The 11,780-nt window shown below is 29.2% G+C and overlaps 1 protein-coding gene across 3 annotated transcripts; it reads left to right on the top strand.

The window, feature by feature from the left end:
- The first annotated feature begins 449 nt into the window (after positions 1-449).
- Positions 450-11,038, top strand: LOC114179317 (MADS-box transcription factor 23-like). 3 transcript variants are annotated; one of them, XM_028065616.2, is made up of 9 exons: positions 450-604; positions 844-1,096; positions 1,909-1,987; positions 8,506-8,567; positions 9,724-9,823; positions 9,959-10,000; positions 10,086-10,166; positions 10,321-10,475; positions 10,775-11,038. In XM_028065616.2, the coding sequence occupies exons 2-9, from the start codon at positions 915-917 to the stop codon at positions 10,788-10,790; spliced, it is 717 nt and encodes a 238-aa protein (XP_027921417.1). In that variant the 5' UTR covers positions 450-604; positions 844-914; the 3' UTR covers positions 10,791-11,038. The 3 variants fall into 3 exon arrangements, with proteins under 3 accessions (XP_027921417.1, XP_027921414.1, XP_027921415.1); XM_028065613.2 differs by having other exon boundaries at positions 480-604; positions 841-1,096; XM_028065614.2 differs by having other exon boundaries at positions 539-604; positions 790-1,096.
- Positions 11,039-11,780: the final 742 nt, after the last annotated feature.

Raw genomic sequence — 11,780 nt, 5'->3', positions numbered from 1 at the left:
ATATTCAAATAAAATTTATTTATGATTATTAACAGATAGTCAACATTTCTAAATACCATACTCATGATTCGTATGTATCTATTAATAATATTTATTTGATATTCATTAGGAGTTATTTATCCTCCCTAATTTTAACACAGAATTTTGACATTTTGTTACATTCAGATGTTTAGTTTGGTATCAAAATCCCAAGATTTTGGATGAAACGTGAAATTCAAAAGCTGTATAGATCAGCTTCTATCTGTGTTTTAGTATTGACTATGTGCATAATATCTTATTATTAACAACAAATTTTTATAGTATGCGACATGAAAAATAGTTCTTTCTTTTCTTTATTTTCCCCTTTTTTTTTAGCTATTTTGTGAGAAAATTGTATAAATTGAAATTACAAATTTCTGAGCAAACCCAGATTAAGATATAATTTTTGTTCTGTGAATTGCACTGGTTGAGTTGGCCCCACAGTCTGAAACCTGAGCACACCGAAACCATCTTGAGTCCTACAAAAACCACTTTTCACTTTCCCTATAAAGCTCCCAAACTGCATCACTTTCTTTCTTCTTCTAGCTCCTCTTCCAGTTTTCCTTTTCCATCCCATAATTTTCAAGTAAGTTACTGATTTGGTTATTATTCTTCTTTCGTCTCAACCATATTTGTAACATTATTTATTATTTGTTACTAGTAATGTAAAATGTTCTCTTTCTTTCCTCATTTATATCGCGTTTTTTTTTTTTCATTTCTCACTCAATCCTTCAACGATTCCTTTCTAATTAAGCCCGTTTCCATCCTTAGTATCCTTCAACTTTTCTGATTCTTTTCTCTTCCGTTGACCTGCACTTGAAGAAGAAACACCTTGTGGAAGAACAGTTTGAGAAAGAAAGAACCCTAGTAGTAAGTTTTGAGTTTGGTTGAGAAAGATGGGGAGAGGAAAGATCGTGATTCGAAGGATTGACAATTCCACCAGCCGCCAAGTGACGTTTTCCAAGAGAAGAAGTGGGTTGGTGAAGAAAGCTAGAGAGCTATCTATTCTCTGTGATGCAGAAGTTGGATTGATTGTGTTTTCCAGCACTAGCAAGCTTTATGACTATGCTAGTTCAAGGTACCATCAATTTCTTCTCTCTTTTTTCCTTTTTTTTTTCCACTTTTCTCACTGATTATTACTTTTGGGGAGTAACTTTCTCTTTTAGGTGAATCTAGTCAATTACTGTTCTTCTGCTTGCATTCTATTAACATAAAACATTCAGGAATTAATGTTTCTGAAAGAAAGAACCATTGTCTTTGAGAGCGTTTGGTATCATCTATAAGCTCAAAGAAAAATCCAAGTTTACAATAGATTAACCAGTTGGGGTGGCTAATCTGTGCTGAAGTTTTGTACGTATAAAAACCCCATCCTCTGCATCTCTATTATTTGTTGCATTCTTTTCTATGTTTCTGAAATTTCACTCTCAACCTTTTGTATTCCCTTTGTTCTAAGTAGTTTCAAAATTTAGCTCCATTGATCAATAGATTATAGTTTAATTTTAGATTTAGTCAAGCCTGTTTGATCTTCTTTTCTAACCCATATTTGGTTTCATTGCAAAACAAAAGGCATTTACTAAAACACAAAATATATTGCTTTCGTTAAAATAACTTCAAGCTGGTAGAAATTAAATTAATTACTATATAAATATTACAAAAATAATACTACACTGTATACTATCATTTGAGGAACTAATAGAATATATCAATGTTATAACAATGAAATTATGTATTATTTTGCAAGTAATTGACGTAGAACTTTATAATTTATGGAACATACAATATTGATTTTTGTGTAAGTTAGAACAGTATTGATAGAAGAAGTGTTTTTATAAGGATTTACAGATAGATGATCATGATCATGTTCCCATCTGATTAATATACTTTCTGCAGCATGAAATCTGTTATTGATCGCTATAACAAGGTCAAAGAGGACCATCATCAGTTAATGAACCCTGCTTCAGAAATCAAGGTAACAGCCATAATCCATTTCTTGAATTTAGTTATATTTACCAATATGTATTGAAAGATTCTAAAACTATACCTACTTGAATTTAGTATTATATGAAGAATCCAAGCCTTATTCTGATGTATATAAACTCATTTTCTCATATAATGTATCACTGGAAAAAGAGGTTTCAAGGATGATTTAAAAACTCTCTTTAATGAAGATTTTTAAACCGTTGTTCATTTAATTGTTACTGAAACATGTAACTCTGGGAATCATTGTTATATATAAATGCATGTCAGTCACATATGATGATAGTTCAGTTTTCAGTTTTTATTTGTATATTGTCATCTTTTTTAAATCAAGTTCAACTGCAGAAATATACGATAATAGTTTCTCTCCATACCTGTCCTTTGAAGATGCGAATATGATGATAGTTTCTCTCCATACCTAGCTTTTTTAATACAAAAATACTTACCTCAATTTAATTAACCTATAGATATAAAAAATTATTTCACAATCTATAATTTATAATATATAGGTTCAATATTATTTATAATAAACTTATAAAATCTTTTTAGTTATAACGAAAAGCATCTGTAACTCCAAAAAAAAAAATAATAATTAAGAATTTTAAAGCCCCAATATTTAAAATATGAAAACCTATATTGAAAAGTTAAAATTAATCAATTAAAATTCTAAAATCTAATCTAATATATGTCAAGTGTGTAATGTGTTGTAAAAGTTAGTAAAATATGTTGTCTATGTTGATTTGATAAAGTTAGAGTACTTTCAGAGTAAAACAATTAATTGTATATCCATTAAATATGAAAGAAAGGCATTATAACTTGAAATTATTTCATAAATTGCAATCAAATTATTTATTATGGAATTAATGAAACATAGTTACTTGATCCTAACCTTTTTTAATGATAACTCACACAATGGTGGTGATCAATTGAATTACATAGTGGTTGCACTTATGGTGTCTTATTTCTTTATTACAATTCAATACAAACATAACTAACATTTAATTTTTAATTGACATTTACGAGCAAATAAATGTGTATTCAATGGATTTAAATATCTTCTTACACTAACTTCTATAGTGTTATATCCAATGTAAAAACTAATAACAAAATAATCATTTGTTAGGGTACAATTATATAAACTTAATTCATGTGATAGACATAAATAAATTGTTTTTCATTATCAATCTACTATTTATTTAGAATATGTCAGGATACTTGTGCAAGTAGGAGAACCACACAATATAACACATGATTGTTAATGATGTATGTATTAAAAGATAATTATTACACAATATAAATAGTAAGAATAATAAATAAAAAAACCATATTTACTTACAACCCATTCAAATGCTTAATGTGAATCTTAAGAAGTATATGTGTTTAACACATGGTTGCAAATTCATGATAAAAAGGAAAAAACCATGAACTAGTAGTTCCAATAAATATGAAATATAAAATATTACAACAATATCAAGATTAGATGAATTACCAAAATATTCTTATCAGATCATGTTCGGATAACTTTAGGAACATAATAATTTGTTCAAATATTTGAACACTCATTTCAAAACTTTTCAATGAGTAGGTCCAAGATCTTCCATGAACTTACTAATCTCACTAACAACATGTGTTAAATTTGGTATGTTACTTACCATCCCCACATGCTCCCTACTACATTTGAAAGTGGAATAGTCTCTATCTTCCTCAAAATTAAGAAATTCATAGCTTTGTGTGATAACTCAAAGGTGTACTTATAGATTTATATTATTGCATTCTAAACCTTTTCACAACCTTCTTCAAATATCCTTGCTGAGACAGATGCAACAATTCAACTGTAAGCTAATAATTGAAGTTCAAATTCACACAAATTGACCTTCTCGAGTTAGAGGTAGAAGGTTGATTCTAGTCATTTGATATGTCATCCTAATCCTTAAATAATCTTATCTAAATTCAGAAGATTCCACCTTAACAAGAGCTTTCTCGTTACCCTTCCCCATATCTTTATACATCATAGTCATTTGAGTCTTATCCAATGTGACTTCTCAACTTAGGAAATATCTGACTTCTCCATGTTTCAACCTCCACAACTTATACCTCTTCACTCCTTAAGTGTATCCAATGAAGATCATTTGTCTACTCATGTTTCAAGTTTATCTTCCTTAACATGTGCAAATGTCAAGCGTTAAACATCGTTATATTATAATAATTTACTATCTTTCCACTCCATACCTCCATAGAAGTCTTAAACATCAGAGCAAATGATGGACTCACGTTTATCACATAGACGACAATGTTAGCAACTTTATCCCATAAGGATGTAGGCAAATCAACTTCCAAAATATACACCTTACCCGCTTCAAAATGGTTCTATTCATTCTCTTATAGCATGACCATTTTGTTGAGGTGTACCTACAATTGTTTTATGCCTCTTTGTTCCTTCTTTCCTGCAAAACTTTTTAAATTGATATGTACAAACTCTAATTCATTGTCATTTCTACACAAATATTTTAAGTTCGGTTACCTATTTATAGTTGATCATAATGTGTTACTTCTTGAATCTTTGAAAAGTCTTTAGTTTTACTTTTCAAGATATAAGTCCACACCTTTTGTAAATATTAATCTCTGATGGTAAGGGAATAAGACCGACCCTCCACTATGAGTTTGAACTTGTGTTGGATCTCAAGGTTCTACGTGAGCATACTTATATGGTCTATTGAACACATACTTATTAGTCTCAAACTTCAATCTAAGAGGCTTGTGCATTCATCACAAAAGTCTTGCTCTTTCATACTATCACCTCAAAGCAAATTTCGTTTGCCTAGATCCACCAAACTTTTCTAACTTATGAGTTTTAACCTCAGATGCTATAACTTTATATAATCTTGTTATGTCCAACAAGCCACAAATTCATGCAAATCATTGATGAACCTTTTCACCTCCCCCTTAACAACTGTAGACACTACCTTTAAAATCTTTATAGTACCTCATTCAATTTTGGTTGTCAATTATATACAAAAGCTTTCTTTCAAACTCTTGAATATCTAATAGTTGTTACACATTCTAACTCACATCATGGCTTGCACCTTATAGACTTTATTGTTCCTAAAAATAACTACCTTTCCTTCATTCAATTCTGAGGTATCAAAGAACTTATCTATTGGACAAATGTGTAAGTGCAGCTTGAGCCTATGACTCAATTTCTCCATGTATTTGACATTGACCCCATTAACACTCCAACAAATTCAGAACTATTAGATGCTATCTCTGAAAACGAGAGTTCTTAGCCCTTTGATTCATGAGCTAGCTATTGTTTAAACCACCCAAATTTACAACACCTGTGAGTCCTTCCTATTGGGATACATTCCTCTCTTACAATATCTTGACAACTTCCTACATACATGTGCAGCTAAATGTTAACACTAACTACACCTATGAACAACTTCCCCAGACATAGGTAGAAAATCTTTTGGTTGCATCCTTGGATCGTATTATATCATACTATAAGATACTGCTTTGATTTCTACTTTTCTAGCCCCAAATTATATGCCCCTCATGTGTTGTTTGCTTTCAGTTATTACAAATATTTTGAGCATGTTATAGGGCAATACACCTTTCTTAGGCTCTTGAAGCTTTTTCCTTCTCAAACAACAAAGCATATTGAAAATGCTTAAACACCTTGAGCAAGACATTAAAAAGTAGTAAAGTCTTATCTTCGTATTTGAATTTCACATTAATATTTTTAAGATCATCCATAATCTTGTTAAAATCTATTAGCTATTACACCATTACACTAGTACAATTTTCGCTTTTAAACTCCACTATATGCTTCAGTTTTACAACAAACGAAACATATTAAGACATGATGGCAATTTTAAAATTTTCGCAAAATTGTTAAATAATCAAGACAAAAAAATCTTTTCTAACTTGATTCCAATACAATTAAGATCTAAAGGTATGTCAAAATTTCAAATTTCAAAATTTCTTTAGGTCCCGATTCTCCAAAAAAAATTGGAACATAAGATCTTTTTGATTTTGGTTAATTTAGAACTGAGACCAAGACCAAAACAGTCGCAGAAAGTCTTCAAGTATGGGAGTTTGAAGAAGCTTCGCTACCACCCACCACCCTCGCAAATAATCTAATCTTATCATGAGTAAAAACATTGTAATAGACATTAGGTTATATTTTTCATAAAATAATCATGATTTAGAATTAATACATCATCACTTGCAACACATAAGAAAGCAATTAGGGCAAATAAGAGTCCTTCTTCCACAATATAGGTTTCTTTTTTGTATTATGTTATCTCGAGCGTTTTTTTATTTTTATTTTTATGAACACTTGTTTAAATATAAATAGTAGCAGTTTTTTTCTTCTGTATGCATCTCACATGTCCATATCATCATGTTTTTTTTTTTCGCAATATTTGTGCATCTCAGGTACTCTTATATATGTACTTGGTGCTCCAATCTTACAGTCACATCGTTTCAAATCACATCACCATATTTTTATGTTAAATCAATAACAAAAGTAATAACATATGTACTGTCACCATGTTTTGAAATCTCAATTAATTGTGCACAAATATGAAATATCTCAACTTTCTTTTTCCTCCTATACTTTCATTTTGGAAAATATTCTTTATGCCTCCCTCTCATCCCAAACACAATTCATCAGGAATATTGACAATAGATAAACTAGAAACAAATTCCTTTCTAAAAAAAATTAAAGTATCTAAAATAGATATTGCCACAATGTTATTTTCGAAATATTTTTCTAATTTTACAATATAATTAACATATTATTCTAAAAAGTAATCTATTTTTACACATATGATTGTATCTAACTATTTTCATCCTCAAAAAAGTGATACTTCCCAAAAAATAACATTGTAGGATATTTAGATTCCCTCGAATATATTGTTTAAATATGAAAATTGCAACTTTACACCAAAATTTAGTTTTCCTATAGTTGTTACCTCTTCCTTTTTCGGCCAAATAGAATTATTTTTAGTCATTCCTTAATTAGACAGTGTGTATTTTTTTCCTTGCTAGAAACTGCTGCATCTGCTTCCTCTAAAAATCCCATTATATCTCACTTGTAGTTGTGTTTTTGTGATAGTATTATTGGAGTCGTTACAAATCAAAATTTATTTACATTGATTAGAGAGTTTTCTTTCATCTTATATATATGACATATGTAAAAAGTGTTCTATTTCAAAGTTAGATATTTCTGAAGAGATTGTAATGTCAATTTCTAGTTTTCTTTTTAATATGACTTCTTTAAAATATCTCACTTTTTTTTATCAATCATCTCATTTGAATAATATTTTTAGCTCCTTGCGGTAATCCAAGTTTAGCAAATCTTCAAATAGTGAGGGTTTAAATAAAAAGAAATTTAAAAATTTCTCACTTGAGAAATTTCAATCGAGGTAAGCAACTAAATGATATTTGTCATAAACATACTTAATATAAATAATATGCATTTATTTTCAAAATTATTGTTGAGCTAGCTATTTTTAAATCAGTATCACATAATTGGTATAATTTTTTGTTAAATGCAATTTGCATTATGAATAACATAAAAACCCAATCTCATATACATAATGAAACAAAAATGAGAAAAATAGGACATTTCTTTGCACTTAAAATTGATTCTGGTTGATAACTTTTAATATGGTATCCCTATAATCCTTTATTGGTAAAGTTTTAACAATTAGATAATATTATAAGGTTAATGACTATATATTAAAGTGATGTGGTACTATTAACAATTCTACAAAATCGACTTTTAAGGAAAAATTTGCACCCTATATATATATTCTAAATTGGCTATATCTCTATTCTATGTGGAACTTCCAACACACTTCTCTTATGCTGAGGTATATATATCTCATGTATGAGACTAGTTATTAATGGATAATTTGATAGCGGGCTGATTGCGGGTAGAACAATAGACCTAACAAACATTAAATTTCATTAGGATTAACTCTTATCTCATGGTAATCTTCTACCATGGTGAGATTCAAGGGAGAGAAGTAAAACAAACTTTTATTATGTGAATAAGGTTATACAAGACTTCCAAATATTGATAGCATGCATGCGTAGATACAAAGCTCAGAAATAAAGTTATGGAGATTATTCTTTGTAAATATTAGGTAGGTTAGAGTATCCAAATACTTTATTTTATATTAATATATATTTTTGACTGATAGAAATAAAAAATGAAAGAATCTGAGAAACAAACAATATAACCGAAAAACTACTAAAAGAACAACTGCAATCAAAGCCCATGTAACGGAACCTACATACACGCAGTTAGCATTTCCTCAATTTATGACTAAAGAAATCAGGTACGTAAAAAGCAATGTTGATAGAATTTAGAACTTGATATAGTTTTTCTTTCACTAACAAGATGAGAAAAATAAAATAATGTGACGTGTACCAATATTTTGTAATATTTTGTAGTCATTTTATATGCATATATCTGATATCTATATTGCTATTGACTAGTTTTGGCAGAGAGAAGTAGCAAGTTTGAGGCAACAAGTGCAGTACATGCAAGAATGTCACAGGTAAAAAGTTAAGCAAACTAGCACTTGTGTAATTAGAAGTAAGTCAGAAATATATGACTAGTGAGTTATTAAGTAAATTCATTTGGAAAAATTATAGCAATTATTTAAGAGGGTTTAAATGTTTAAGTCGACTGTAAAAGGAAATTAGATGCAAAAAATTCATAACCTCGTATTATATAATTAACATTTAAGAATTTCCAGAAAAAAAAAACTATTGTATATAATCTATCTGATAAACTAAATAAACAATATGGACAAGAGTCTGTCCATCATGATTAACCCTTGCATGTGGCATAGTTACAATACATACGCATAAGAACAAAATAATAATAATAATCTTAAAATGCAGAAAGAAATAATAAGAATCGCTTAACTTTACATATTCAAAACAAGCAAACCAACCACCAAACATGTTGACTATTATTACAGAAAGAGAGAATTAACAACCCAAGCAAAGACCAACATTTATGTCTCATAGAAAAACAATGCCCAAGCAAAAATTTGAAGGTATATATTAGCATTTTTATTATGTCAAATAGCTAAAACACAGGGATACCAAATTGGTTTGCCATTCTATCTTTATTTGACACATCTTCACCATTATCACATAGTTCATCTCCTTTCTTTTTATACTGTGAAAAGAATCCTCATAAGTGTAGCATAAGAGGTGCTTTAGAATTAACTATATCCAATAATGATCATCATATCATATGCAACAATTGGATAATTTTTCTCACCAACATAGAAGTATGATCACAATTCCTTTAGAAAGTGTTTAAATGCTCAATCATGTCATGACTATTTGATTACTTCAACTTCACCATTTATTTGACAAGCATTCCCTTAAGAGTCTTCATCATATAGGTCATGAATTCAAGTTTTAACTTGATGAAGGCTCAAAAGGATTTCAGTCAATAATGAATATAGCAACAGCTTTGTGATTCAGAATTTTATAGCCTTTTTTTCCACACTTGCTCTTGTTAGTGATTGGCATATACAATCCTTGAAGTGTAAATCAGCTTTCATCATCAACTTGAAATAGGAGAATTTATCAGTAATTAGTTTGAATATACATCCAACATGGATGACAACTTCCTCCATCTTGAATTATATAGGCTAAGAATGATATTCCATACTTCATTCTTGTAAAGTGCAGACAAATGATGGGCCAAGAACTTTCTGGTTTGGATATTAAGGAGTTGGGGAATCTGGAAAATCGACTGGAGAGAAGTTTGAAGGGTGTTCGCATGAAAAAGGTATCATCGTTCAAAGTCAAAAACCAAACCAAACCAAACCAAAACTTGCTCATCCATTATATTTAGAAATCATTGATCCCTTTCATGCTACATGCTTGAGTCTTACATGATCACTTATTTTTATTATCTGTGCAGGATCAAATCCTGATTGATGAGGTCAAAGAACTACACCAAAAGGTTTCATGAATCAGGTCTTGTTCCTTAAAATGATTCCTAGTATTCCAACAATTTCTGACTGCTAATTTAATCTATGCTATTGTAGGGAAGCCAAGCCAATCAAGAAAACGTCGAACTTCACAGAAAGATAAATCTCATGCGCAAGAACAATGAAGAATTACAAAAGGTATATATATATATATATATATATATATATATATATATATATATATATATATATATATATATATATATATCAGAAACTCGTTCTCTATATTTAGACATCATTCATAGTTTCATACATATATGTTTTATTTCAAGCTTAATAATTTGAATTTCAGGTTCTTGAAGCAAAAGGTAGAAAGGAAGGTGCTGCAACATCCAATCCTTCTTGCAGTATGAGTTATGGATACGATATATTTGCTCCTATTAGTCTCAAGCTAAGCCAGCCACACCCTCATCACAGTGAACCACAAGCCAAAGCAATGAAACTAGGGTATTAATTCCTCCTCCCGATTAATTAGTATACTAAATTTTGGTTTTAGATTTTTAGACTTGGTTTTATTTTTTGTTTTTTCTGAATTTTTAAAAGTGAACACCAAGGGTTTGAATTGTAGTTCCAGGTTCATTGCAAGACAACAAATATAACTATTGCTGTCGCAATTATTTCTGCAGTGTAGTTCTGGAGAGTCTAAAAAGCTTGTCTATTGATAATTTAGCATCTTTATAGAGATAAAAACATGTTTAATCTATGCTTAATTTCCTTTTAAGCTAATTATCTAAAGTTTGTACCAGATTAAGCGCCACATAGCAAGAAGTGTTCTAGTGTCGGTGATGATTTCTGACATGCTGCCAAGACTTGGTCCCAGTGATTGTACAATGCATAAATGTACATGAAAAATAGATTATCTATCAGAAGCTCTACATGATCTGACACGTATTATGGTTACTCTGTAACATCAATACAATAAAGATTATACTGTCATTTGTGGTTGGTGGTTTTATATAATATTGTCTATGTATTATTGTCATTATCAATAATATGCAAAATCTGAGCTTGAGGCCTATCTTTCCCCGACCATAAAATGTTAAAATCCTTTACAAATATTGTTTGTGTTTAAGAGGTTATAGGTCACTTTAGAGGCTCTTAAAATACACAAGGAGAGTTTTAATGTTTATAATATATTTTTTTGTTGATAAAAAATTTGCAATCATATCATTTTGTATCAATCACGTACCCTCACATTTCTTAATATATAAAGATAAGTAAACAGATGACAAAACCAAATAATAATAACATCACCTACTTAATAAAATAATAATTCAAAAAAATAAATACTTACATTTTTAATTGAAAAATGTAAAAATTTAAATACTTACAAAATAGCAAAAAAAATAAAGTTCTAACTAAAATAATTAACTTTAAGAATTTAAAAATATATCTGTATTTAAGAAATACTTGATTTACAGGGTCTTCCTTCCAAAGGAAAAAAACAAAAGAAAATTATGTTTTCTGTTATCAAGAGGAAGCACCAATATTTTAACAAATAGAATATATCATTATGAAAATATAAAATTGTAATAAAAAAACAAAATCGCTAAATTCATTTATATTATCAAAATATTGAAAATGATTTTCTTTAGAAGATTAAGTTGGTCTTCGGATATTAGCATTACAACATTTATATTAAGAAATATTAGAGAACACACAGGCACTATCACTCTTGTGTATCTGCATTTTTTAATTTTATAAGACTAATAATATTTATTTTTAAAATATATATAATAAATTTTAAAATAG

The sequence above is a fragment of the Vigna unguiculata genome, chromosome 3 (assembly GCF_037176805.1).
Source record: "Vigna unguiculata cultivar grain cowpea cultivar isolate G323 ecotype 2 chromosome 3, ASM3717680v1, whole genome shotgun sequence".
Classification (NCBI taxonomy): Eukaryota; Viridiplantae; Streptophyta; class Magnoliopsida; order Fabales; family Fabaceae; genus Vigna; species Vigna unguiculata.
Note: the sequence above shows the minus strand (reverse complement) of the source record. Positions and strands in the feature narration are given on the sequence as shown.

Excerpts from the sequence above, each read along its gene's own strand:
- LOC114179317 (XM_028065616.2), top strand. The coding sequence starts at position 915 with ATGGGGAGAGGAAAGATCGTGATTCGAAGGATTGACAATTCCACCAGC. Across the intron at positions 1,988-8,505 it reads ACCCTGCTTCAGAAATCAAG|TTTTGGCAGAGAGAAGTAGC; the intron begins GTAACAGCCATA and ends GCTATTGACTAG. Across the intron at positions 8,568-9,723 it reads TACATGCAAGAATGTCACAG|ACAAATGATGGGCCAAGAAC; the intron begins GTAAAAAGTTAA and ends TGTAAAGTGCAG.